Source organism: Caretta caretta, chromosome 2 (assembly GCF_965140235.1).
Source record: "Caretta caretta isolate rCarCar2 chromosome 2, rCarCar1.hap1, whole genome shotgun sequence".
In the NCBI taxonomy this organism is placed as follows: domain Eukaryota; kingdom Metazoa; phylum Chordata; order Testudines; family Cheloniidae; genus Caretta; species Caretta caretta.
Window position 1 is genome coordinate 237,743,801 of NC_134207.1, and position 27,440 is coordinate 237,771,240.

The 27,440-nt window shown below is 45.0% G+C and overlaps 2 protein-coding genes across 7 annotated transcripts in view; one reads left to right on the forward strand and one right to left on the reverse strand.

The window, feature by feature from the left end:
- Positions 1–7,983, reverse strand: part of MKX (mohawk homeobox) — a 56,514-nt gene extending 48,531 nt beyond the window's left edge. For 2 of the 5 annotated variants that reach the window (XM_048837798.2, XM_048837803.2), the window contains exons 1-3: positions 7,250–7,376; positions 4,465–4,756; positions 1,555–1,714 (exon numbers count right to left, since the gene is read on the reverse strand). In XM_048837798.2, the coding sequence (XP_048693755.1) occupies positions 1,555–1,714; positions 4,465–4,646 (342 nt within the window). In that variant the 5' untranslated portion in view covers positions 4,647–4,756; positions 7,250–7,376. Of the gene's footprint in view, positions 1–1,554; positions 1,715–4,464; positions 4,757–5,168; positions 6,155–7,249; positions 7,377–7,402; positions 7,491–7,869 lie in introns of those variants that run through there. The other 3 variants (XM_048837802.2, XM_048837799.2, XM_048837800.2) reach the window with 3 other exon arrangements.
- Positions 4,456–27,440, forward strand: part of LOC142071217 (uncharacterized) — a 41,688-nt gene continuing 18,703 nt past the window's right edge. The window contains exons 1-2 of one of the 2 annotated variants that reach the window (XR_012667273.1): positions 4,481–4,559; positions 6,673–10,216. The gene's annotated coding sequence lies outside the window, so the exon portion shown is untranslated. Of the gene's footprint in view, positions 4,560–6,672; positions 10,217–27,440 lie in introns of those variants that run through there. The other variant, XR_012667272.1, reaches the window with a different exon arrangement.

The window sequence follows — 27,440 nt, forward strand, 5'->3', positions numbered from 1 at the left end:
ATATAATCTGCTAAGTGGCACACAGTGGAGTACTGAGGTCCTGACCCTACAGAGACATACACACCTGCTTATCTTTATGCACCATGATGAACAGTCTTACTACAGTCAAGAAAATCATTCATAGTGTATAAGTCTTTGCAGGATCAGAGCCTGAGATAGCACCACCCCACAGCTGATACCATGTAATGCCATCATCTAACAGATGGTGCCAGATGAAAAAAGAAAATATAAGGAAGTAAGATTTACAAATCCTTGGAAACCAATCCTATACTCCTTTCTCTTGACACAACCTTCACGAATTTCAGTAGGAGTTTTGCCCAGGTAAGTAAAACCAGATAGGCTTCCATATATATCTAGATCTTATAAAGATAATTTGTATATACAGTCTTGTGAAAATGGGAAAGTCAGAATCATTAGATGCAGGTACCCTTTGTGTGTAACGGGTGTAATACGTAGTAGTAGTGATCTCTGTAGTTAGGACTGGATAGCTCTTTCCATTCTATCCCATTTTCATATGGGAAATGAACAGCTACTCATCACTTTCTGAAACATTTGTCTTTTATGCTAAAATCTTCCATGCTTAGTCGCTGCCTTAAGATGATTTTTTAAAGACTAAGCAAAATTGCTTTCATTAATGAGATGATTTAAAAAGTATGCCCCTTTCTCACAAAAAAGGAATCTCTTGCAACTTGTGTTTTAACACTTCTACCATCAGACTGGATGAAGTTAGAAAATGCAAGCGTGGTAGGGAAATAGTCCTGTTTGAGAGGAAGTATTAATGGTTTGGTTCTGAATTAGTTAAACAAGTGCTTGGAGTCCTTGCCTCATTCTTTGTTCCTGAGACCTCCCCTGCCCCCAGCTAGACCTTTCAAGGTGTGCCTGGGCTGAGCCACGGACTTTGCAAGAGACACTTGTCCAGTCACTAAGGTGAGCACTGGTGTTAGAGAGGGGATAGCCAATTAGTTGCATAGTGAGGAGGGGGGGGGGGGTTCTGATTATATATTCCCGTAGCATTCGAGAGAGCGATTCCATGCTATGGGCATTCTGTTTCAAAAGGTGTTACGCGCATGTGACCGTTTGTTCAGTGCACAACATTCAAGGAACGCAAGCTGCGGGGGCACGTGCAAGCTGAACCCCGCCCCCGTGCGTGTACCGCGTGTGTGCACCTTGCAACGGGGTCTTTAATTAGGTGGTTACTTCGCGTTTTCAAATCGGCCAATATAAACCGCACCCGAACTAGAGTATTTAGTCACGCCTCCTTAACGTCTCCTGGTGAGGGTTTTGTGGGTGCCTGCTGCCTGTGTGTCAAATATTTCGGATACTGTCCGAATACTAAGGATAGGGTCACACCCAGTCGGAGTCAGGACTTCAGCTCCCCGTCAGCACCGGGGGGGGGGGGGGGGGATACGTGGCCCTACACTTACACCCCACGGACAGTGTCACACGAGGGAGGCTGGCGCCCGGCGGCTGTGCAAAGCCAGCGGAGGGATGCCGCCGGTCCCTGATGTTGGCTGCTTTCGCCGACAGTGCGCGGGGCGGGAGGCGCGGGGTTACCTGCACCAGGGTCATCTGGGAGCCGAGGGCCAGCAGGATCTTCTCGGTCTTGGTGGGGTAGGGGTTGTCGCGGTGCTTGTACAGCCACTGCTTGAGCGGCCGGGCCATGTCCTGCAGCGCCTGCCGCTTGTGCCGCACCTTCCCGCCGCTCTGCCGGGCCCTGCACGGGGAGAGAGCGGCCCGGCCGGTTAGTAACTCGCGGGGCGCCCTCTGCAGCCTCCCTCCCTGCGCCCGGCTCCACAGCGATGGCTGCGGCCCAGGGGCCCCGGAGCTGGAGTTCACTGCCTGAGAGCGGAGCACACGCTGTGTGCACACGTGCGTATCACACCGCACCACTACACCACGCGAGCTGTAGCTCTAGACACGTGTGTGTACACACGCCGCACTGTGCAGTACCCCTAGCGGCAGGGGCGGGTGCAGCTACAGAATCTATAAACCCACCCCCGCGCGATGTCTTATTTGTGTGTGAACCTTAACATACTGTACAGGTAGAGTAGGTATGCTTTGTGGGGGTGTAACACACAGGGACCCATGCACACCACTGCACGTGCGTGCCATATGTTTGCAGCAAAGGTCCTACAGCACATTCTGGCAAAACAAACAAGCGAAAAACCCCATTCCACTTCATCATGGTTTTCTAGCATGAGTGAAATTAATCCCAAAGAATGATGACAACACTACGTAACAATACTTATGTTGACACCCAAAGAGTACTGTGTTCAGCAACCTCCGTGTCTGTGGATTAAGACATGGGACCAATTGCCTACAAGAAAATACAAATTGCATTCTACTACACCCACTACTGTGCTCTCCATATTGCAGTGTGAATGTTTCCTCCACTTTGTCCGAAGAAACAAACTCCTTAGATTTCCACGACGAAGCAGGAAAATTGTGGAAGCGTTTCAGTGAGAAGCACAAGCAGAAGGCTGACCTTGGGACACTGAAGAGGGGAGGGAGGAATGTAAAACAGACAAAACAGAGATTGCAATAGAAAAATATTTAATGCCTGCCATAAAAACCCAATGTCCTCCTAGAACATAAAAGAAAGGCGGTGGCAAAGGGCTACATATACCCGCGCTGAAGTATTAGATTGCTGAGTAACGTGAATCAACGACGTGTCTGGTACAAAATTAGCGTCCGTTATCAGGAGGTGCATGGTATTCGGCATCTGCAAATATTTTTGGTAGGTTTGTAATCGGCCTTTTCAGCAGGTTTGCGAGATCTAAGGAAGCCTCTGTCTTGAGCACATTTAGCGTTTGAAAATATTGCAGCACCCCTTCCCTGCCTAGTTGACATCTTTTGTATCGCCACGAGAAATATGTTCTTCTATACAACACTTTGGGAATGTACACTTAAAAATCTGGCTAATCTAACTGAGTTAATTTGCCAGTGATAGACAATCCATTCGCGCTACAACTTTAAGATGTTAAGCAGGTCCTGGTTCATTGGTGCACAAACCCTTGTTAAATCAAGAGGTCAGACAATCATCGTCTTGAAAACACACGTGTCATTTCCCAAATTTGCAGGCAAAAATCTCGGATTTGAAAACAACTAAAAGAGGAAAACGTGAAACTCTAGTTTAAAAGATTTAAAATGCTTAAGGAAATAAAGAGCAGAAACAATAAACCAAATGCAGAAGAACAAAAATACAATCGGATTAAAAATAGTCCAGGATATGTTCCCAATGAAATGCCTGCTACATCGTTAGCGGCTGCTACAGGGAGCAGGAAGAAATTGTGATTTTGGTGTTGTAGTTCCAGACTTTGTCGGTAGGTGTCGCTGTCCGGCCTCGCCAGCTTTCTCCCATATTTTCCGGATTCTTTCGCCTGTTTCCCGGTCTTTTAAAATACTTTATTTAAATCTATGTCTGAGTCGGCTGGTAATAACATTTTGATGAAACATAATCTCTGCCCTACCAACCAGCACTGCAGTTAAAAGTATGAGCTGATGCAATCTTTAAGGTGGAAATTCAGCAATAAAGCTCTTCAGCATTTTTCGTTTTCCTTATCTCTTTTAGTGCCTTAATCCTTAATTTCTAAATTTAACCAAAGATTTATCACAACAACACTACAAAGTATATTTTATTAGACTTTTAAACTAACAAAACTTATTATTTCCCCTCCTCCCACACCACCTCCCTTTTCACCTGTTCCAGAACAAACATTAAACATCTGATGTTTTATCGCCAGGTGGATTTTTAGCACAGCTCTGTGTCTAATACCAATATTCCCGGTCTTTGAAGGGCTTTAATGAAAGCGTGATTATTTTAAAATCCGCTTGCAAACATTGTAACAAAACATAAAGTTCATTTTCTTTAGCTCAGCTTGTAAACTTAAAGCAAAAACAAATTTGTAGACAGTTTGATTTACACGGTTAGACTTTCTTAAGGCTCCAATTGCTAAAAAGATCTCAAGATATCACTTCCTAGAGCTCGTGTTTTATAGCTGCCCTATCTGGCTGATTTGATATAATGCCATGGAAAGGATCATTTATAGAGGGCTTTCCTTCTTGCTGGTCTGTTATTGCGTTAATTGTTGTTAACAATTGTTAATTGTTGTTATTGAGTTAATATTTTAAAACAAACAGTATAAAGACTTATTTTACCCCTTTTTGTATTTGTATTTTTAAAAAGCAGGAGATAAGTAATCCAAAACAGAAGTACACTCTTTCACACATTCCAGTAAAACAAGATTGACACTGCATTATCTGCTACAGGAATTTCCACTATCCATGGCTCTGGAATTGGAATCTCAAGAGATTAAGGATTAAAAAACATATTCACAATCACCAGTCAAACAATCGTTTGACACCGCTAGATTCAACACACACCGCGCTTGCTTCGCTAGGTTCTGTTGTTATGTAGCGCTGCAAGAGTAACACAAATTACAGTGATCAGAATGAGGGCCATACCCTGTCCGCCTGTTCCGAAGACTGAGGTTGTCTTTAATTGAAGGGCTGTCGGGGATGTGGACTTCGGGGTGCTGTGGGCTGTCAATGACCCCCAGGTAAGGCCGGCTGTTACTTTCCCTTTCTTTGGCGTTTTCCTCAAAAAGCACTTGGCTGTTGAATTTGTTAAAGACTACGGTGTTCATGGTGGGGGGGAGGGCTGGTGGTCGGCTGCAATCTGCCTGGTTCTTCAGTTGCAGCAGACTCTGGTAAGTGGGAAACTTGCCGCTTGGATGTCCAGATGACTCGGTTTGTGCTGGAAAGAAGAAGCATCGGGTTACTCGAGGAAATCAGTCATATCACAGTAATTATTTAAACACGAGAAACATCAAGGCGAACTTGGCAGGGAAGGAGCTTTCTGCCGCTGCTTTTGCTGCACACGGTTCACTACAGAGCTCCATGTCCAGTCTGAATTGTTGCCCAGGTTGTGAAGCTGCTCTTTGTGTGTGAGAGCCAGTGTGTGTGGTGGGTGTGTGCACAGCTCCGTTCTATGTCCCTGATTCTCACTGGAATTCCTGCCCCATCATCTCTTCTCCTGCTCTCAAATCTCCCCCAGAGCCAGGGTTATCTAAAAGCCGTCGCCATCCGCGGGGCTCCCCAGGGTGTCGCAACAGCCTGGAGCTTCCCCTCTCCGCTCCCTCTCCCCCCAAAGCAATAAAAAGAATCACCTCTGTAAACTCAGGATGGTAAATACCTTACAGGGGAATTAGATTCAAAACACAGAGAATTAAAACATTGTTTTAATTCCCGTACAGCCTGAAGGCTCGCTTTTATACAGAGGTTACTCGCGAGGGAGATCTACAGCGCAGGGCTCGTTGCTAACTAAGCTCCGGAGCCACAAAGTCATCTCTTGGGAGCTCGGCGGTGTGCCCCGCTATCTGGAGCTCACAAAGGCTGGATTGTGGGGCACTCCGTCCAGACAGGACCCGAGATCCTCAAAACGCAAGCGCAGCCCGGGGGACAGAGCGCTCCGATCGCCCGGGAGCCTCACGCCGTGGGGACACGAGAGTTTCCCGAGTCACGGCGTGAGCGTGGGTAGGACACAGCGAGCCGCGTCCGGGCGGGGGGCGGGGCGAGGCTTTAGGCTCCGAGGCGGTCAGGTGGAGGGGCAGCTGAAACCAGCCTGGCCCGGGGACGGCAGCAGGGGCGTGGCAGCCATCGGTGCTGGAACTAGTGGTTGCCATTATAGGCCTGGTTTGCAGTTTGGGTCCATGGCTCCGGGCACGCCCCACTATACAGATTGTTCCCGCGCCCAGATGGCCGTGCCCAGAGGAGAAGGGCGGGAAAGGGAAGGGGTTACAAGCTTTGGTGTGTGGCCCAGTCTCTGGCTAATTGCACCCCCCATCTGGCACTAAGGTGAGCCTGGGCTATTTTTAAGACGCGGGAAGAGCCGCGGCAGGTAGCGCCGCTGGGCACCCTTTTCTTGCAACTCCCCAGGCTTATCCATGAGGCCGCGGTCCAGCCAGGCGGACGGACTGGTCCACTTCGCGCCATGAACTCGAACGACACGTTCTCGGAGAAAGGCGATGTTTTTTCTTCTGGTGTCAAAGCCTGTTTGGCCGACCCCTGGGGCGATGGTAGGGAGAGTCCCGCGCGCTTTGTGTTTGTTTTCAAAGCTGTCCCCTGCGCATTGACTTCCTCCGCGACCCTCTCACTGTACCGCTCTTGTTTTCCAAAAGAACAGCCCCCTTCCCGCTGCCGCCCCCCTCCCCCCCCCCCCGCCACCCGCCCCGGGAACCTGCAGCCGGGCCAGCCCGCCCTCGCCAGTGGCTCCCGAGGTTACTGCGCAGGGAAATGTTTAAGTTACTGTACACAGAAATTAAAAGACGGCCACTGTCAATATTTGCAAGGATGCCATTCAGACATTATTTGGCTGCTGCGTGTGAAATATGACTAGATGTCTGAATCCACTGGCCTGGGACGTGCACACTGCTCTGAGTGTGTGTTTGCACACAGATACACGTATTACAGTTACACCGCTTCGGAGTTGCCACGGCTCCTCCTTGCTTCTTCTTTAGGAGCCTTTTGGATCCCCACCATCCAAACTGTCCTTTAAACGCGGTAAAATGATCCATCATCTGTTCTACCCTCACAGGGTTCATTTACCCATGTGCTTATTTTGCCTGGTCCCACTATGAATCACATTTGCTTTCCTGTCCTAACCCCCAACAGAAAGCAAAGGCGTTTCCATGATCCAGCCGACGTGTTTTCAGACATCGAGGGAGCAAACAACACAACTGAATCTAACAAGCCAACTCTTCTGACACGGATTTTAAACACAAACTATTTGCCAGGGCCTCTTAACGGCACAAAATTACTTGCTAACATAATCCATTGATGCCCGAGGCACAGGACCCAGGTGTACGTATCCAGCACAGCTAAGTCCATCCCGAGTTACAACCGTACCCCGGGACACAAGGATTTTGCTTCACTTCCCCAATAGGACCCTGCTTGTGCACATTCCAGAGCAAGCTACCGTGCTGTTGTCAGTCCCATCAGACAACACACAAACACACACACACACACACACTGATGCATAACAACGCCGGAGAACCGAAACACGGGGAAACCACCCCCCTCTCCCTCTCCAGCAGCCCGGGAGACGTGCTCGCGAGGAGCAGCAGCCAGAAAGCCGGTTCAGCCGGGGATCCTGTTCACACGGCAGCTCAGCAGCGGGTCAGAGCCTGCTCCAAGCCAGGCTGCAGAGCCGCGCCTGGCCGCCAGCCTCCGGGCGGCAAGGAGACAATACCTGATGCCGGCGGGCCCGCGGAGTCCGCTCGGTGGGGAATAATCCAGCTGGGTCCCTACTCCCCTTCCCACTGTGACTCCCGCCGCATGTTTGCTACACACACCGCCCGAGCTCTGACCACACCGACCGCGGCAGTCGCTCCTCTTTATTTACCGAGCAGGGGCCCCGGAACATGAATCCCGAAGCCTTCTCATGTTTCCCAGCTACGGAGCTGAGCCTGCGAACATCCTCCCATTGCGCTATCCACCTTCCGGGGCCGTGCAGAGGGGAGGCTACCGGGCTCCGCGGCGATTCTCCTTGGCCTCAGGCTGCAGAGAGACCTGCCCGGCGGGAGCCTCCTGCTCCTTATTTTCTTCTGGTTTTGCTCCTAAAATCCCCGGAAAACCCGCCCTATCCCCCATTGCTTGCAAAGGAGCGAAGCCCCGCCGCGCTGCACGCCTGGCTCCTGGGCCCGGGGGACCTCTGGGGTCCTAGTTCTGTCAGCCCGTCCGGGGACAGGGTGTCTGTTGTGGGTCGGGCTCGGGCAGAGATTAAGCGGGGAAAGCCGGCACATTCATCCCAGCCTGTGCTTGCTACCATCCAAACACCTTCAACACACAAGGTAACCCAGCAAGGTTTACCTGGCTGTTTGCTACGCAGGTGGAATCTGAACTCCTTCGGAGCAGAGGTGGGCAACCCTCCTACAACTGCCCGGGGCAGCGCCGGGCTGGTTAACCCGTTATTTTAGACCGACAGGCCGAGCAATAGCCAAGGAGACATCCGCTTTCTTCCTCTGCTTCTGTCCGCACAGGAAATGTTTTGCAGCTCCAGCTGGCCAACAGCTGCCCTAATGAGTGACATCACTTTGTGTCACTGTGATGTCACACTGTAATGTACAGGTAGATAAGTCATGCTACCTGCTTAACAAGTAATACAAGCACGTTAAAATGGCCGCAAAATATGGATCGAAACCCTAATTTTAAAATTCATTAGATCGTTACGTATTCTAGGAGAATTGGTGGGGCAAGTGGGGTGGCCTTTCGCGAAGCAGAAACATTTAAGATATTCGAAGCAAAAAAATAAACAACTTGCCACTTTTTGAACAAAGTTTTTAAGGGCCGGTGTTTAAGGGCAGCTCTCAAAGTGCAAACTGCAGAGTTCAAACTCGGAGCTTTCCATCGTCCTTTTATTTTTGTTATCCTACACTTTTCCATCTTACCTTCCACTCTATGTTCGCATCAAGAGTAATGCATAATTAAAGACGCTGGCTGTTTTATGAATAGGAGGCATACTTTTAAAAAACGGAGCCTGTAAATTATATTCGACGGTACCTTTTAATCAGGGCAAACTGTTGCAGCCTTACTGAAAAGCATGCAACTCAGCGATTATTCACTGCCCTGGGTGAACTGTTTATGACGTGAAAGTATTATTATCATTGTATTCCAGTTAAACAAAACTCCAAAGCGAAACACTAGACCAGGAAGGAAAAATGAAAAAAAACTTCCGAAAGCTTTACTTTAGAGCAAGAGCTGGACAGAGCAAAATGAAAAGGCAATTTAGAAAGTGTTCATTTTCAAACATATTTTCCAGTTACCGCCTCATTTCCCCTTTATAATACCGCTTGAACTGTAAAAATAATCCCGCAGAATAACACGTGGAATTATTTACACTTGATGGTACATAATTAGGTTGTAATTCCATGGTGGTGTTCTGTTACTAAACATAAATCACCAGGAGAAAGATTCTGACTGGTTTGCTAATGTCATCTGGGACCCCGAGGTAGAACTGTAGCCCGGAAATGGCATATAGACTGAGAGCAGATCACCGAAATGGATTTATGGATTTCACTGTACTGTGCTGACGTCTGAAAGTTTTAATTAAACATGGTAAAGAATATTTAAACATTCTGTGTGTTGGGAGGAAAGGCTATAGGCTTGACAATGATTTTTAAAATCGTGACTACATGACTTTTGATAATACAAAGAATTATGAAGCCCAATACAGTAATTCGATTTATGAATCTGGTAACATTTTTGTGGTTTCTTTCATACAGATGTCAATGCTAAAACGTTAACAATCCGTGCTCATTTTATTCCCAAGGAGCAGACCCATTTATTTCAGGGGATCTGACATGGTTTACCAAATAATTATGCGATTCATCTATCAGTTGTTTAGTAATCACACTAATGTGATTGTCACAATTAACAAGTGCATGTTCATAAACACGTGTGCCTGCATATTTACATAATACTAAGAATAATGAATAATAATGTGGTTTGGATTTTAGGAAATCTCACTATCTTTGATCTGCTTTTGGAGGGGTTGCTTGTTTTCTCAATTTTTAAAAATGTGAATATGTTGTTAATCTTGCTAGTAAATCACTTTCTATTTTCAGGTCTGTACTAGAGGCATGTTGTGTACCTTAACTACTCATGTAAACTCACTGGAATATAGCTTTGTTATTTGATTTATGACTTATAATTATTCACTTGAACATGGTTTGCACATAAAAGGGGTGAAAGCTCACCAAGAAGCAGGATTAGACTTTATAATAATCCTATTTTTATTCTTTTTCTACAGACCTTGAATTTCATATAATAGCGAAATGAAAAACCAACAAAACCAATTTTGTCATGTAGCCTTTATCTACAAATGTCACCAAGGAGTAGGGTGACCAGACAGGAAATGTGAAAAATCGGGACAGGGAGTGGGGGGTAATAGGAGCCTATATAAGAAAAAGACCCAAAAATCAGGACTGTCCCTATAAAATCGGGACATCTGGTCACCCTTCCAAGGAGCTTTTGCCACACTTTAGTTGTCAATAAAGTCTATGCACATTTGGTCCACTATTAAGAGCTGTAAAATAGAGATTTGGATAATACTGATACCTAGTTCATTCTGCAGGAGCTCCATAATGAAGTTGTGATAGGTTCTCAAGACTTCTTGTCCTGTATTATCATGGAGGTTATTAAATCAAAGTGAAGAGAAGCCCCACAAGTGACACTTTAATTCTACTTGTAACAAAGTTCTAAAACATTTTTAAAGCATGATTGTAAAACTAAGCAAAATATTTACTTCTAAGTTAAAGACTCACTTCCTTGTGTTTTGTAAAGATGCTGTTTTACTAAAGGCAAAATTCTTTCTAGTGGAATCATTTTTTCCATTAGTGCTTTCAAAAGAAATTCCTGTCATTTAGGCCACATCCCCAGTCATCAGCAAGTCTTCCAGAAACACACAGATGACAGAGTCAGGAGACTGAGTTCTGCTCTCCCAATTGGTCATATTAATCGATAGGTGGACAGCAGGTTAACAGAGAACAGCCTGTATGACTGATAGCAATAAAAAATATTTTAAAAAAATCAACATTTGGAAAGCGGTGCTGGAAAAATACCAACAGGCCCTGTAGGGAAAAATCTGCCAAACAGTGTGAAGGAACTGCAGGAGCAGTTGGCACCAAAATACCTTACAAGCCTTTAAAGTAGTGAGATCTACCAAATAATCACATGTAAATTTCACATACACTCTCGCCCTCCATATTTTATTTCTTAGATCAAATTTGAAAAGCTTTAATGAAAACAAGATTTCTATTTTCAGAGCATAACATTTAGAATGTGATACAGAATGTAGGCTTTATGTTTTTAATTAAGGGTTACTTACCCAACACTGCATGGAACAGTAAGTCCATAGCTGTTAACTGGGCAGCAAGCTCACCACTCAGTTCACTCACACTTCAGAATGTCCACAGAGGGATGGCAACAGTGATATTGTGTCTCAGAAATTATAAAAGATTACAGAAACAACACCAGCAGTGAAATGTTAACTGTATCTAAGGGCAGAAATTCATAACAGGGTGGAATGACTGGGTGTTTTAGGCTATAGGTCAAACCCTGAACAATAGTTTTGAACTCAAAATGGGCATCTGTTACCTGGAGTCCCACTGAGAAGTTGATTCTATATTTAACGTAATTGGAACTTTCCATTCATGACTCAGGAATGACCCTTTTGGTGACTAGAGCACTTAACTGGAACCCAGAGAAGTGTCAGGAGGGCATTTTCCAGACATGTGTTACTCAGAATGGGCTCCAGAGGGCCTGAAAAAGGCACCATTGGCCTAATGATATTTCCCATTGGAAGCACCAGTAAGTGCAGGCTGGAGTTCAGAAGGTGATTTGCTTTAAAGGCTGAAATAATAGAAACCTCCAAATCACAAGCCCTCATGTGATACCAATGGCACTGAACAGGAAATGGTGAGTACTGGCTAGCCAAGACCATGGGAAATCCCACCTGCTGAGCAAGCTCCTGAGCACATTGAAATCTTGAAGAAAATTATTCAGCCTTCCTCCTTTTCTCTTTAATGCTGCTTTGAGAACCTTCTTTTTCAATGTTGTGGCAAGCTGAGGTCATGCTGAAGTGTCTAAGTGGTGGGTCTCAAATACAGTTTTCCACTAATTCTTTCACTTTCAACCATATAATCCAATCCGAGGTCCACTTTTAGTCTAGCAATTTATATATACTTAAAATAAAAAGCTGATTTCAATGATCCTTCCCCTTCCACAAAATTTCACTCATATTACTCACTTTGAGTTACAAATTGTAAAATGTTATATTTCAAAAATATCACCTTCGACAAGATCCTGAAAGGTATTTAGGCACCTAATTCCCATTGATTTCAGTGGAAGTTTGGATCTGAATACCTTTAAGAATCTGGGCTCCTCTATATGTACAATTTCCTTTCAGCTGCAGATTCCTACACAGTTAACATATAGGTTTAAAATTCAAAGAATTTCCCTGTCTCATGCACACACACTGTGGTACATGATTCTGGGTGGCTAATAACTATCTTCCTGTATTTAAAGAGCCTAAAGCCCTCATGTAGGTGAGGGATTGTTTCGGATAATATAACCAGAAGCCTTATTTACTCTCCTACACAGAACACGTGTTGACAAGTGTTGTTAACAATGATTGCCAATGAACCAGCACTGAACATGTTTCAGCTGTAAATGTAGAGAAGAAAAAACCTGGTTAACCAAATTAACTGAAATGGTGAGAAACTGGGTTTGCCCGTGTGTGACCCACGTTTAACGCTTCAGTTACAGTCACTCCCACTGCTACTGTTTGGTAATCTAGACAAGGGCTCAAGAGCAAAGGGATGACACTAAGTAAAGGTAAATTTAGGATATGTTTCCTAATAGTGAGGCCTCATTAGATTGTGAAATACTCTCACTGCATCCGATGAAGTGGGCTGTAGCTCACGGAAGCTTATGCTCAAATAAATTGGTTAGTCTCTAAGGTGCCACAAGTCCTCCTGTTCCTTTTGCAAATACAGACTAACACGGCTGCTACTCTGAAACCTCTCCTCCCAAAGGAACTGGTGGAAGCCTCATCTCTTGAGACACCTGAAATCAGACTGGATCAAGTTCTAGAAAATATACTGTCACAGGCACCATTTTTCCAAGTTGCCGGGGGGGGGGGGGAATGCTTGACTCCCCACTCCACCCCAGGCCATGCACCCACTCCTCCCCTTCCCCCAAACCCCCATCTCGCCTCTTCTCATCCCATTCCACCCCCTCCCCTGAGTGCACCCCCTCCCTCGCTCCTCCCTCTCCCCCCCACAGCACCTCCTGCACACTACTGAACAGCTGATCACCAGCAGGCAGGAAGTACTGGGGGGGAGGGGTAAGAGCTGATCGGGGGGGGATGAGGGGGGGCTGCCAGTGGGTGCTGAGCATCCACTATTTTTTTCCCGTGGGTGCTCCAGGGCTGGAGCACCCACAGAGTCGGCGCCTGTGTATACTGTACCAAACAAAGGAAGCAAGCTTGCATTGGTAGGGAAATAGGCCACATAACCAAACTAACCTAGCCTAGTAGGTTATCACAAATGATCTCAACAACAACTTTTTTCCTGATGTGATCATGGTGGACAGAAGTCTAATACATAAGGAGAACAACTGTTTTATAGGTCCATTCGAAAATGCTAAGTCTGACTCTGTGGATATGACCAAATCCTTGGAAAAATATGTTCAGAGCCTCTAGGAGTTAAAGGGATATTAGCAGGGAAATGGGGGATCTCTGCAGTTTCATGAGGGATGTGAAGGACCCATCTGAAAAATAAGACAAAACCTTGCATTTTTCTTTTTACAGACATTGGACTAAAGGAATTAGTAAAAGGAGGATGATAAGTGGGAAACTATATTTGAAAAGTGAATAAACCAATATAATGCATGACTGTTTTTAAATTAACTTTCCTGCTGACTCTGTGGCCAGATGATATTGTTAAGCTGCTGGATAAGGGAATGTACAGCTCAAAGAAAAATGAAAAGGCAAAAAGACAAGATTGTCAATCTATGACATTGTGAAGACTGGCAGAATTAATTGTAAAACAATATAATGTGTTGTCCAATTTTAGTCAGACTAAATTCATTGAGAAACAAAGATTATATACCTAGCAGAGACTTGCTCTCAGAATAACTCACACAATTATTTCCTACCAGGAAAGACATTAATTTCAAAAAGATGGCCTTGAGTATGAAAACAACTGAAAGTAAGATGCTGCAAAATTAAATCTGGAAGAAATAGACAATGTCAGAAATGAAAGCTGAAAAGAAGAGCTGCCCCAGATTCTTTTAAAATGCAGGAGAGCACTTTGTGTTAAAATGGTATTAACTGGAAACATCGTGTGAGCGGTTTCAGATGTTTGACATATCAGAAAAGGAGTCTGGAAGATCCTGCTTCCTTGTGATCCAGAGTTAACATTCACTCTACACCTAAGAAGAGAATGGTAGGCTCCCTGGATTACCTGGGAAAATGACAATCTAAGGCTGTTAATTTAGAATATTGTAATCACAGCAATGTGATGCCTCCAGTTTATTGCCCTTTCTGTCACGGATAGCACGGATGCATTCAAGCACCGTTTTTCCTCTCACTTTATCCAGTAATTTATTCCGAGGTGGCCATCACTTCCCCACAGACAATAATGGACAATAAATAAAGATAACTCTTGCAAAATACGTAGTCCTTTTCATCCATAGATCTCAAAGGTGGATAAGCATTATTATCCCCATTTAGAATAGTAGATTAAAGCAAGAAGACTCAGAGACTTGATCAAGGTCATGTAACAAATCAATGGTAGATATAGGAAGAGGACCTTGGTCTTCTGATGCCCAGTGTGGTACCCTGGACCCAGCTGCCTCATTGTCTCAGGACAATGGCCAATCACTTGGTGATGGGCTTAGTGCTTTCTTTTTGGGCACCTCTTTTGGGCACTTCTTTTGTTCATTGCATTCCTCAAAGTTCCCATTCCCTGGACAAATTATAACAAAGCATATCGTATGTGGATCTGATTCTACTCCACTGAAGCCAGTGTTTTCTTGGTACTGACTTCAATGGACACGGGGCAGACCTTGTGTGAGATGCACTGTGCTATTGCAAGACCCATTCTCTCCTTTTCTGATATGCACATTATGTTGTGAATGTATTTTGTTTTGAGGACAGCCATGCAGGCAAATAAAATCCATGCTTTTACTGAATGTTTGCTAGTGTTTTACTTGGAATTGCATCAGGCAGGGACAGTGGTATAACAAGTGTGTAATTATGGAGAAAATCAGATTGGCAAGCGATTCTGTGCAATGGTCACCAAGGCATTGTGTATTTCATATTCTTCTACTGGAATTCACTGTACAGTTACATTTGACAAGTTACGGAATAATTCAGTTCCAACTAATCCAGCATCTCAAATGGCAGATTACTTCCAGACATTTCCAAAGTGATTGAGGATTTACTGGGGATTCACCATTAATTGGTATGTGCCACAATGCTAAAATTACCTACTGCTACTTTGAAAACTTAAGGTTAAATGTTTAACAGTCTATAACAATAAAAATTCATTTGCTTCATTTCAGACATCTGTGCAAAAAATAAATATCACACATCATTTTATTAAATTCACTAATATTTATTCTGGTTCCCAATCTAGTTTTACTGAAAGGGATAAAGTCAGATATTTGTAGGGTAACCTATACCACTGGCATGACTTCACCAATATAATAAATACAGTTGCCAAGCTAGCATTTTTAATAATCGAAAGCATTATAATGTTTCAAGTTGTGAGGGACTTTTGTTCAAGCCTGTCTTTTATACACAGGGAGAGACATATATGCTGGGGCTGGCCAGAAAACAACAATTCCAGTTACCAAAAAAAAAATCAAGGTTTCAGTATTTTTCATTCCAATGTGGACCGGGACCTTTTGGGAATTTTTGTGAAAACAGCAGCACACAAAGCCAATAGGGCCTGAGCCTGGGATGTGGGAGATGCAATTCTAAATTCCTGCTCTGCCTGAGTCACATCTCCCACATCCAAGGGAAGTGCCCTAACCACCTGGCTATTCTGAGATGGTCTTTATAGCTATCGATATAAAAATTTTAGTCTACATGCTTGACACTTCATCTGTCCTCCATCTTCGTGGGACTTAGTCTACCGTTCCAAGCTCTTCAGCATCTTTAAATAGCTGCCATATTTATAATAGAACCAAACCAAAACCTGTAATAGGTGGATGGCTTATAAGAGTACTGATAGGCTTGAGGTGAAGATATGGGAGTGGAATTCATGAGGTCTTGGTTCAATTCCCAATTTGTGTTTGATGTTGGACAAATTGCAATCTCTGTGCCTTAGCTCTTCATCTACTACAAGGGGACAATAGTTGTTTCGTACTATGCTTTGACAGTGCCTAACACAGTATGTGCCAGATCATGGGTGGAGAACCTAGGTGCTACTGTAACATTAATAATACTGACAGAAAAATGTTTCCTCCTTCTTACTTTATACTGACAATATTCCTCTCCTGGTATCTGCCCACAATGTCTCAAGTTACTTACCCTCATCAAAAAGTTTGGGCAGTGTGAAGGGGCAGCTGCCCCTCATTGACTGGCAAAGGGTTAATAGCAGCCCTTGGAGTGGCTGCGCAGAACCCAGCCAACCAGATGCAGGCTTAGAAGCAGCCAATCAGGATCAGACTGGGCCCTATAAGAATGGCTGCAGGACAGAGAAGAGCTCAGTCTCTCCCTGGAGCTTGAGAGAGAAGGACTGGCTGCCTGTAGAGAGAAGTGCCTGGGACAGAGCAGAGCAGAGCAGAGCAGGGCAGGGCAGGGCAGGGCAGGGCAGGGCAGGGCAGGGCAGGGCAGGGCAGGGCAGGGCCAGGGGAGTAAGTGGAGCCCCAGCCTGGCTGGCTCCCAGATGGAGGCCTTGATACAGGGGCCAAGTAGGTGCTGGGGCTATGGGAAAGTGGCCCAGGGAAAGCAGGTAGTGGCAGAGGGGAAGGAGAGGCAGAGTGATTGCCAGCTGTAGGGTCCCTGGGTCGGGGCCCGGAGTAGCGGGCAGGCGGACCTGGCCCCCTCCCTTACCCCACTGGCCGCTGAGGTAAGTGGCCAGCCAAATGACTGCAGTTTGCCCCTGAGAGAGGGGCTGCAGTTCGCCTCTACGGTGAAATGCCAAGTGAAGGACTGCCAGTTCCCCTGGAAGGGGGGAGACAATGGAATTGGGGCACAGTTGGAGGGCTGTGCCCTGAAGAGGATGTTGTGGTCCGGGAGCAAAGTGGGTCTCCACAGACAGCGGAGGCAGAGGAGAAGCAGTGATGGACAGTGAGACACCACAAGAGGAGGGTGCCCTGCTGATTGACAGAGCTAATTCCCAGAGCAATTAGCAGGACTCTCCATGGTGGTGAGAACAATTCGTTACAGGCAGTTATCTGGTTACAAAGTAAACTGGACTAAGTCAAAAACAGCGAGGAGTCTGGTGGCACCTTAAAGACTAACAAATTTATTTGAGCATAAGCTTTCGTGGGTAAAAAACCCACACAAGAAGTGGGTTTTTTACCCATGAAAGCTTATGCCCAAATAAATTTGTTAGTCTTTAAGGTGCCACCAGACTCCTCGTTGTTTTTGTGGATACAGACTAACACGGCTACCCCTCTGATACTGGACTAAGTCAGAAATTCTCCCAGCTTCTATGTGTATAAATAAATTTCATGTGGACTTTGAGGGCTTAAAATGGATAAAAAGGGTCGTAATATACTTAGGCATGCTTGTCTCCCAGTCACTGAATAATATAATCAGAAGAAACCTCCCTCCCAGCCCCCCCCCACTTCTTAAATTCCCTGATTATTGTAATCAATAAGCCGCTTTGTCAATGCTTTGGTTTGAAAAATGTAAAAGTTTATTCTGAATAAACCTTTGTCTTAAACTCCATTCAATGGATTTCTGGTCCTGGAAAGCATGTGTCAAGTCAATCTGCATTCTAGACACAATGCTGAATTATCATTTTGTCACCTGAAAAAAGAATCCCCAGTTGTTTCCAGGTGCTGCAAAACTTGTTTTGGGAAGGCTAATCTGGGTTGTTTGAAACCATGGAAAGACACTATTCTCCCTGGGTCAATCTTGAAGTGAGACAGTCAGAACTTTTTCCGGTATAGGAAGACCAATCCTGATAGTTCTGAGATTGTGTAGGTTTATGGAAAGCTTTTTCAAATGTCTCTAACTGTGAAAACAGGGTGCGCATGTGAAAAGCCTCTTCCACATGACTTGCAGTCATGCAAAGCCTGTCCTAGGTAGCTCTACCTTCTGGTTTACATATGATCTTGATTATTTAAAATCTTGAGTTGAAGCAGACGATTTCTTGGCATTTAAGAGCCAAGTTTAATAGAAATAGCTATTCAAATAAATGGAATGACAGGCATAGCTAATTAATCTGTTGTGCTGATGGTTGTACTGTCTCATTTTTAATATAACTGAATTAACGTGCAATTCAAACAGTTGACAAGTCACATGCACCATTCTAAAACAGACGTTAAATCCAGAGATACAAAATGCTGGTTGTTTCTTAAAGCTATTGTCAGTGTTCGAGACATATTCTTCTTGGAATGATACCCAACAAGCTGTAATGATCACATAGTCTAGTGCTTACCCCTTTTGTTTACAGATCATATATGTGTCTTGTGTAGGTTGCAAAATGATAGAAATAGCAGTATGACTAATGCAGAAAATGCTATCACCACCTGTTGGTGAAAATGGGAACTGCAGGTGAATGCAAGATCAGCGTGAACAGATGGGGAGTCCTCATGACTCCCTTTTATGATCCCAAAGTAGTTGTCTCATGCAAGAACTCCATAAGATCCTTAACATGTTTATAAAAATGACGTAAGGCAAATTAGAGCCATACATCCACCATCCCCCAGGCCACTTTTCCACTTCCCCCCAGAACTTTAGGCCAAATCCCAACATATATCCACACTGTGAATGAAGTCCAGAACTCTCTTAAAGGTGGGTGGCACAGTGCCAGAACAAGATGTCACCTACTAACAGACTTTAACTGAAATGTTTTCACATTCAAACGCCATCTCTTATAACACAAAATATTTGTGAGCCATATGAGCTAAGAGAATGGCAGCTTAATCACAAAGCATTTTTCCCCTCTGTTACCTAGTAGGTCTTTTGGGAGACATGTGATTATGGTTGCATTATTATTGTGATTATGGTAGTATTCTGATGATCAAGCCCGCGGACCGCTACCCCTTCCTACTTCTGAATGTGGGCACCAATGATAATGCCAAGAATGACCTTGAACGGGTCACTGCAGACTACATGGCTCTGGGACGAAGGATAAAGGAGTTTGAGTCACAAGTCATGTTCTCACCCATCCTCTCTGTTGAAGGAAAAGGCTCAGGATAGGGATAATCAAATTGAGGAGGTAAATGCATGGTTGCGCAGGTGGTGTTGGAGAGAGGGCTTTGGATTCTTCGACCATGGGATGTTGTTCCAGGAAGAAGGATTGCTAGGAAGAGATGGAATCCATGTAACAAAGAGAGGGAAAAGCATCTTTGGAGGCAGGTTTGCTAACCTAGTGAGGAGGGCTTTAAACTAGGTTCGCTGGGGGATGGTGACCTAAGCCCATATGTAAGTGGGGAAGTGGGATACCAGGAGGAAACACAAGGAGGAGGGTGCAACAGGTGAGGCCTCTTGATTCATACTGAGAAAGTAAGGCAATCGGCTAGTTATCTTAGGTGCCTGTACATGAATGCAAGAAGCCTGGGAAACAAGCAGGAAGAATTGGAAGTCCTGGCACAGTCAAGGAACTATGATGTGACTGGAATAACAGAGACTCGAGTGGGGTAACTCACATGACTGGAGCACTGTCATGGATGGGTATAAACGGTTCAGGAAGGACAGGTGAGGGAGAAAAGGTGGAGGAGTTGCACTGTATGTACGGGAGCAGTATGATTGCTCAGAGCTCCAGTATGAAACTGGAGAAAAGCCTGTTGAGAGACTTTGGGTTAAGTTTAGAGGCGAGAGCAACAAGGGTAATGTCGTGGTGGGCATCTGCTATAGACCACCAGACCAGGGGGATGAGGTGGATGAGGCTTTCTTCAAACAACTAAAGAAGTTTCCAGATCACAGGCCCTCATTCTCATGGGGGACTTCAATCACCCTGCCATCTGCTGGGAGAGCAATACAGCAGTGCACAGACAATCCAGGAAGTTTTTGGAGGGTGTTGGGGACAACTTCCTGGTGCAAGTGCTGGAGGAACCAGCTAGAGGCCGTGCTCCTCTTGACCTGCTGCTCACAAACTGGGAAGAATTGGTAGGGGAAGTAGAAGTGGGTGGCAACCCGGGCAGCAGTGACCATGAGATGGTCGAGTTCAGGCTCTTGCCAAAAGGAAGAAAGGAGAGCAGCAGAATATGGACCCTGAACTTCAGAAAAGCAGACTTTGACTCCCCCAGGGAACTGATGGGCAGGATCCACTGGGAGGCTAATATGAGGGAGAAAGGAGTCCAGGAGAGCTGGCTGTATTTTAAAGAAGCCTTATTGAGGGCGCAGGAACAAACCATCCCGATGTGCAGAAAGAATATCAAATATGGCAGGCGACCAGCTTGGTTTAAACAGAGAAATCTTTGGTGAGCTTAAACACAAAAAGGAAGCTTACAAGAAGTGGAAACTTGGAGAGTTGATTAGGGAGGAGTATAAAAATATTGCTCGAGCATGCAGGGGTGTAATCAGGAAGACCAAAGCACAATTGGAGTTGCAGCTAGCAAGGGCTGTGAAGGGTAACAAGAAGGGTTTCTACAAGTATGTTAGCAACAAGAAGGTGGTCAGGGAAAGTTTGGGACCCTTACTGAATGGGGGAGGCAACCTAGTGACCGATGATGTGGAAAAAGCTGAAGTACTCAGTGCTTTTTTTTTTGCATTGGTCTTCACAGACAAGGTCAGCTCCCAGACTGCTGCACTGGGCAGCACAGTATGGGGAGAAGGTGAGCAGCCCTCAGTGGTGAAAGAACAGATTAAGGACTATTTAGAAAAGCTGGACATGCAGAAGTCCGTGCTCTGGATCTAATGCATCCAAGGGTGCTGAGGGAGTTGACTGACGTGATTGCAGAGCTATTGGCCATTATCTTTGAAAACTCATGGCAATCAGGGGAGGTCCCGGATGACTGGAAAAGGGCAAATATAGTGCCAATGTTTAAAAAGGGGAAGAAGGAGAATCTGGGGAACTACAGACCGGTCAGCCTCACTTCAGTCCCTGGCAAAATCATGGAGCCGGTCCTCAAGGAATCCATTTTGATGCACTTGGAGTAGAGGATGGTGATCCGGAACAATCAGCATGGATTCACCAAGGTGAAATCATACCTGACCAACGTGATTGCCTTCTATGATGAGAGAACTGTCTCTGGATATGGGGAAAGCGATGGAAGTGATATATCTTGACTTTAGCAAAGCTTGTGATACAGTCTCCCATAGTATTCCTGCCAGCAAGTTAAAAAAAATGGACTATAAGGTGGATAGAAAGCTGGCTAGATTGTCGGGCTCAGTCGGTAGTGATCAACAGCTCAATGTCTAGTTGGCAGCCGATATCAAGCAGAGTGCCCCAGGGGTCTGTCCAGGGGCCAGTTTTGTTCAACACCTTTATTAATGATCTGGATGATGCGATTAATTGCACCCTCAGCAAGTTCGTAGCTGACACTAAGCTGGGGGGAAAGGTAGAAACACTGGATGGTAGGCATAGGGTCCAGAGTGATCTAGACAAATTGGAGGACTGGGCTAAAAGAAATCTGAGGTTCAACAAGGACAAATGCAGAGTTCTGAATTCAGGACAGAAGAATCCCATGCACCACTACAGGCTGGGGACCGACTGGCTCGGCAGCAGTTCTGCAGAAAAGGATCTGGTAATTACAGTGGACAAGAAGCTGGATATGAGTCAACAGTGTGTCCTTGTTGCCAAGAAGACTAACCGCATATTGGGCTGCATTAGTAGGAGCATTGCCAGCAGATTGAGGGAAGTGATTATTCCCCTCTATTTGGCACTGGTGAGGCCACATCTGGAGTTTTGTGTCCAGATTTGAGCTCCCCTACTACAGAAAGGATGTGAACAAATTGGAGAGTGTCCAGCGGAGGGCAACGAAAATGATCAGGGGGTTGGGGCACATGACTTATGAGGAGAGGCTGAGGGAACTGGGCTTATTTAGTCTGCACAAGAGAGGAGAGAGGCGGGATTTGACAGCAGCCTTCAACTACCTGAAAGGGGGTTCCAAAGCGGATGGAGCTCAGCTGTTTCTCAGTGGTGGCAGATGACAGAACAAGGAGCAATGGTCTCAAGTTGCAGTGGGGGAGGTCTAGGCTGGATATTAGGAAACATTATTTCACTAGGATTGGCAACTAAACCTGCTCTCAGATCTGTCAGTCCATACCTGTTGTTATATATATATAGATGGGAAATACATAACTGCTTTCAGATATTTGGGATATATAGGTTCCTGTGTATTTAAGGATAGAATTGCCCCCCTCCCTCAAATGTTTGTAATGATGTGACATTTTATTTCCCCCAGAGTACTCAATGAAGCACAATTGTAGCAAGGTGCCAGCCACGTGATAGTTTTTGTTTGATGTGGGTTATATGGTATTGCTTTCCCTTTGGAAGGACCATTTGAACTTCTTAGTGGCAAAGCCAAATGTAAATGAAATAGTCATCATATGATGTGTGAAACATTTTCCACCTTGACACAGAAGAGAGCTTCAAAGTAATTTGAAGTATTTGCAATAATACAATGAGCCATTGCAAGACCACCATCTTTTTGATACAACTGTGCTCATATGTCCGCTGCATAGCTGACCTACTCAGATAGAACTCAAGAGGCTGATATATCATTCTTCTCTTGTGCAGACTAAATAAGCCCAGTTCCCTCAGCCTCTCCTCGTAAATCATGTGCCCCAGCCCCCTAATCATTTTCATTGCCCTCCACTGGACTCTCTCCAATTTGTCCACATCCCTTCTGTCTTGCGGAGACCAAAACTGGACGCGATACTCCAGGTATGGTTTCAGCAGTGCCAAATAGAGGGGAATAATCATTTCCCTCGATTTGCTGGCAATGAGCACAGTAATTTGTCACAACTCTGTTCCAAAGGGTCAGCGTTACTATAGCTACTGGACCCAGGCAATCGCTGGCCTAACAATGATGCTAATTTCTTCCAACTGTTCTCTATGAACTGGCTGGAGAAACCCAGGTAATTTCATATAGGTTTTCAAACAACCACTCCATAGCGATGACTTTTGGTTGCTATTACCCTCAAATGCATAGCTATCCCTTATCAAACTGCTGATCATCTATTATCAATCTTCATTCTCTTTGTCTGATTTTTTTTTCACAGTTTGTCTCAACATGTGGGTCCTCCCACGCATTCATTGGAAGATTTAATGATGTGTGAAAAACCATGAATATTCTTTGAACAAGTTCTGGGAAATCTCCTTACAGTACATCAGTGGCAGGAATAAAGCAACAGGGCTAGGTGACTATGCAATGCACTGTAACTGAAGCCAATGTAAGATGTCTTTCTGCCATTAGAGAAATGCAAAGAATCCTTAATGATGACAGGATCAGGCCCATATAGTGTCATTTGATATCCAATGCAGAGCTTCCCACATATGGTTTATGAATTTGTTGAAGGGGAACCAGATTTGTAACCATAATACAATTGACCACTCTTTGTAAGAAAAGATCAAACAGATGAATAACACTATGCACCATATAAATTTGGATAAAACATGTAATATGCCAGTAAAAATAGTAGGAATAGGAGAGGAACTTGCCAGCCAAAAGGTGCCATGCATAGATCACAGAAACAAGACTAGAAAACTAACACAAATCAAGGCAATCTTGTCCATAAAAATCCTTAATATAAAATAGGAACACCACTGAATTGGTATCTAGAATAGTGGTCTCCAAAATGGGGTGCGCGCACCCCAGAGGGCACACAAGATGATCCCAGGGCGTGCGCGGCAGCAGGAGCGCCGCCGGACGGCACTCCGCCTTTTTTTATCTTTGGCGGCAGCTCTGCATGTCCATGGCCAGTGTTCCCCTCCGTTGGCCTGCCTGCGGCAGGTCTTCTGGCCCTGTTCCATCGGTGGCGCGCCTGCAGCGGTCTTGCAGTCTTTTTCTGTCCACGGCGCATCTGCGGCACGTCTTCCGGTCTTCACCCTGGGGGTGTGCGAGCCAAAAAGTTTGGAGATCACTGATCTAGAAGACTATGTTTAAAATCCAGTTACAGAAATACAAAACAGCACATTAGGACTAACCTAATAAAATAGAAAAGATTCATAAAACTGGAGCAGCACTTTGCTAGTTTCAGCATCCTGGCTGGGAGAGCGAAGTACTGAAAAGTGTGGCACGTTACAGTTTAAGCAGGGTTGTAAAGCACAATGGGTACGCCTTATCTTTTTTTTGTGAGAAACTCCATATAGTCTAATAGTCACCATAACATAATGGTTCCCATTAGAATGCAGACTTTTGGGCCACTTCTTCTGCTAACATAGGTCCCCTAACCTCAGTGGTATTACACCACCAGAGATTTTTGGCCCTCTAAAAGGTAACTGTGTCACTGAAACTCAGAGGACTAGTTTGTTTCAGTGTGGCTGAGCCACACAAGATTGCCTCTCACAGTTTTTATGCAGCCTGAGGAGTATGTGGCAAAGCTTAAACGGCTACAAAGATGAAAACCACAGCTTACAGCTGGGGAAGAGTTTGCTTATGAATTCAGAAATATACTCTGTACACATACAATCTATATGGAAAGTTGAATATCATCATTAGAGAGACACGTAACATGTTTTCTTTTATGTTATTCTGCTTCTGTTTATAAGGCAAAGATAACTTCGGTAGAAATAAATGTACGAGGAGCAGCCACTTAACTTATTATGAGGTGAAATTCTTAATAGTTCAACCTACTGGAAAGACTCATTTCTTTGCCACTGTGGGGGGCCTGGCACCTCACCGCCCCTTTGGGGCGGGGGGGATGGGGTGTCGGAACCTTGCCACTCCCAAGTTCGTATGCTCACCTCTTTGTGGGTGGCCCGATGTGGCCTAATGGCCTCCCTCCACCCAATCACCCCTTAGTCGAGGTAGTGTGCCATAATGGCCAGAGTCCTTATATCCCCTCCTCGCAGGCAGGATAGTGCGGCCTAGCAGCCGGAGTCCGTGTAACTTGCCCCAAACATCAGGGCAGTGTGGCCCAATGGCCAGGGTCCATACAAATCGCTCCCAGCGTTGGAGCAATGCGACCTAATGGCCAGAGTCCATATAATCCCCCGCATTAGCAGGATAGTGCGGCCTAACAGCCAGAGTCTGTATGATTCCCATACTGGGCCACCCCCCTGACCGGCGAGTGGGAGGACAGGTAGGTAGGAGGACCCGGGCCAGCCCTCTCCACTGGATCCCGACCCAGGACCCTGGTAGTGGCAAGTTTCCCTTGCCACCGGATCCCGAAACACACCAAGCCTCTTTGCGGCTCTAACGCTATTTTACTCTAAAGTTCCCCTGGGTCACTTCCTACCATAACCTCCGGGTCCTCCATTTTGTTGGGGTCCTCTGGTCTGTTCCCCTTCGCTGACATACTCCGTCTGAGGGTCGGGGCGCATCCCAGCTTGGCTGGCTTCCGGATCCTGGAGTGCAGGCGGTCCCACCTCAGGAGCTGGCAGCTGCCTCCTTCCCCTCCAGTGGTCAGCCCAGATTGAGCAACTCTGCGGGCTTTTATACCTGTTCTCCAGTTGGAGCATGCCCAGCAGAGCCTCAGGAGCCTGGCTTCCTCTGATAGGAAGGAAGGGTTAATCCCTGTGGTACCCGTGCAGGGCCGCTCTGCCCCGTCACAGACACCCAGCGTCAGCAGCTCATCTCGGGTATCTTATGACATGTGAAACAAAAAAGCAAATCAACTGCTTTCAGAAGAAGTGATCAGCTGGCCTACAACAAATTTAAATCTCATGACAGAGCCTTGTGATCTTCAACCCCACCAGCTTTCATTACATTCTCATTGGTCAGCTATAGTATTTCTGCATTAGAAACAATGCTTTTTCTAATTTTTTACCGTTTTTGGAATTTCAATTTTTCGGACCATTTTAATGAAAACGAAGAGCAAAAGTCTAGACCTTCTGCTGGTGTAAATCAGGCACAGCTTTACTGACTTTGGTGGCACTATGCTGATCTACACTGAGGACCTGGCCCCAAATATTTGAAAAGGTAGTTCCTGCATTAGGACAGTCTCTGCTCTTACAGGAAAACAAATGTAAATAGATAGTAGGCAAGGAAGAGATATTAGAAGCTGCTGCTGAGAAAAGGATTGAAAAATTAAAAAGCAAGCTGGGGAGTTCAAGAGCAAGGTGAGCAGAAGATGCATGCAACAGAGAGGGGCATTTTTCTAACAATCCTTCCGTTGTTATAATTAAAATAACCATTTCTTGTCTAATAATTCGAGACAAGAGTCTGCATTTGTCAATCAATATGACATACGTTTCAAAGGACTAGATTCTTACATGGGTGAGGACTGCTAGGGGAGAGATTAAGGTGCCTTCCTGACCTTTGCATGGCCCACAGAATTGCTGTCCCTGTGCTTAGTGATGTACAGAGATTAGAGCTAGAGATAACTAAGGTCTGGTCATCAGAGATGTTCAACATGTGGGGCCAAATCTTTGGCTCAGGCTAAATCCTTGTGGCTGCTCTAATTTGCACTGGGGGCTGTTCTGGCCCCTTGATGCCCCCATGCTTGGGGGAAGTAAAAGTGCTTGAGAACCACCTTTGTGTCGTTCCTTTTCAAAGAGCTGCTCTGTTGTGCTGTCTGCTCAGTTCAATGAAGGATGTGGAAGCCTTTGAAAATGTATGTGCCTACACTGCACAGCATGTCAGAGAAGCCAGAATTCAATTCTAATCTGTTTAAACTAATTATGTAGAATCCAGCAGGTTTACACAAATGAGAGCTGTATTTTTAATACAGTTACTGTAACTATGTAGCTGTTCTGCCTCCATTTCAAAAGGCATCTTCTCCCTGGATAGAACAGAACAGCTACAGGAATGCTAAAGGAAACATCACAAATAATACAGCTCAAGGCTAGGATCACAAGACTGTGATTTAAACGAATAACTTCAACGCAACTACTCCCATGTGTAAGGGCTACTCATGTGAGTAAGAGCTTCAGGTTCAAGCCCTGTAACAATGAGAATTACATTTATTTTCGAAATAGCTAGTTCATAAAATTAAGTTTACATTTAGATTTTACACCCTTTAAAATTTTATATAAAACATTAAAAACTGAAAAGATAAGTCATATCAAGGCCAACTATTCTTGACAGAAAGGTTTGTTTCCCTTTATACAGTAAAATATCCACTTGTGTTATACTTTTCATAAGTAAGAAAATTAAATTAGTTTCAAACTATTCTCTCCCAACCTCCCCCTCACATTACTAAAACATATTTGCAAAAAATATTTATTGGCTAGATATATTCTGTGTATAATAAAGACTTCATTGTGATACCAGAAACAAGATAGAGACACATCTATTTAAAAGTACTTAGCAAGGCCATTGGTTTAGAAGAAGTCACCAACAGAATTTGAAAGTTCATGATGCCACACAAAGGTTTACATGTATGTAAAATTGTTGATTAGCGGACTCACATTCTGATCTCTTTTAATACCAGTGGAGTTACTCCAGATTTAAACCACTGTCATGGAGCTCAGAATCTGTCCCCAGACATTTTATTAAAACTCCTTATACCTTACTAAAGGGCAAATGCTGTCCCCTGCTCTGAGTGATGTGGAAATGCTGACTCCTCTGCATTGGGAAGGCAGAGCATGGACTTATGCAGAGGGAACTCTGTATTCCCCTTCCCTCCCCCTCCCCCCCCAGCC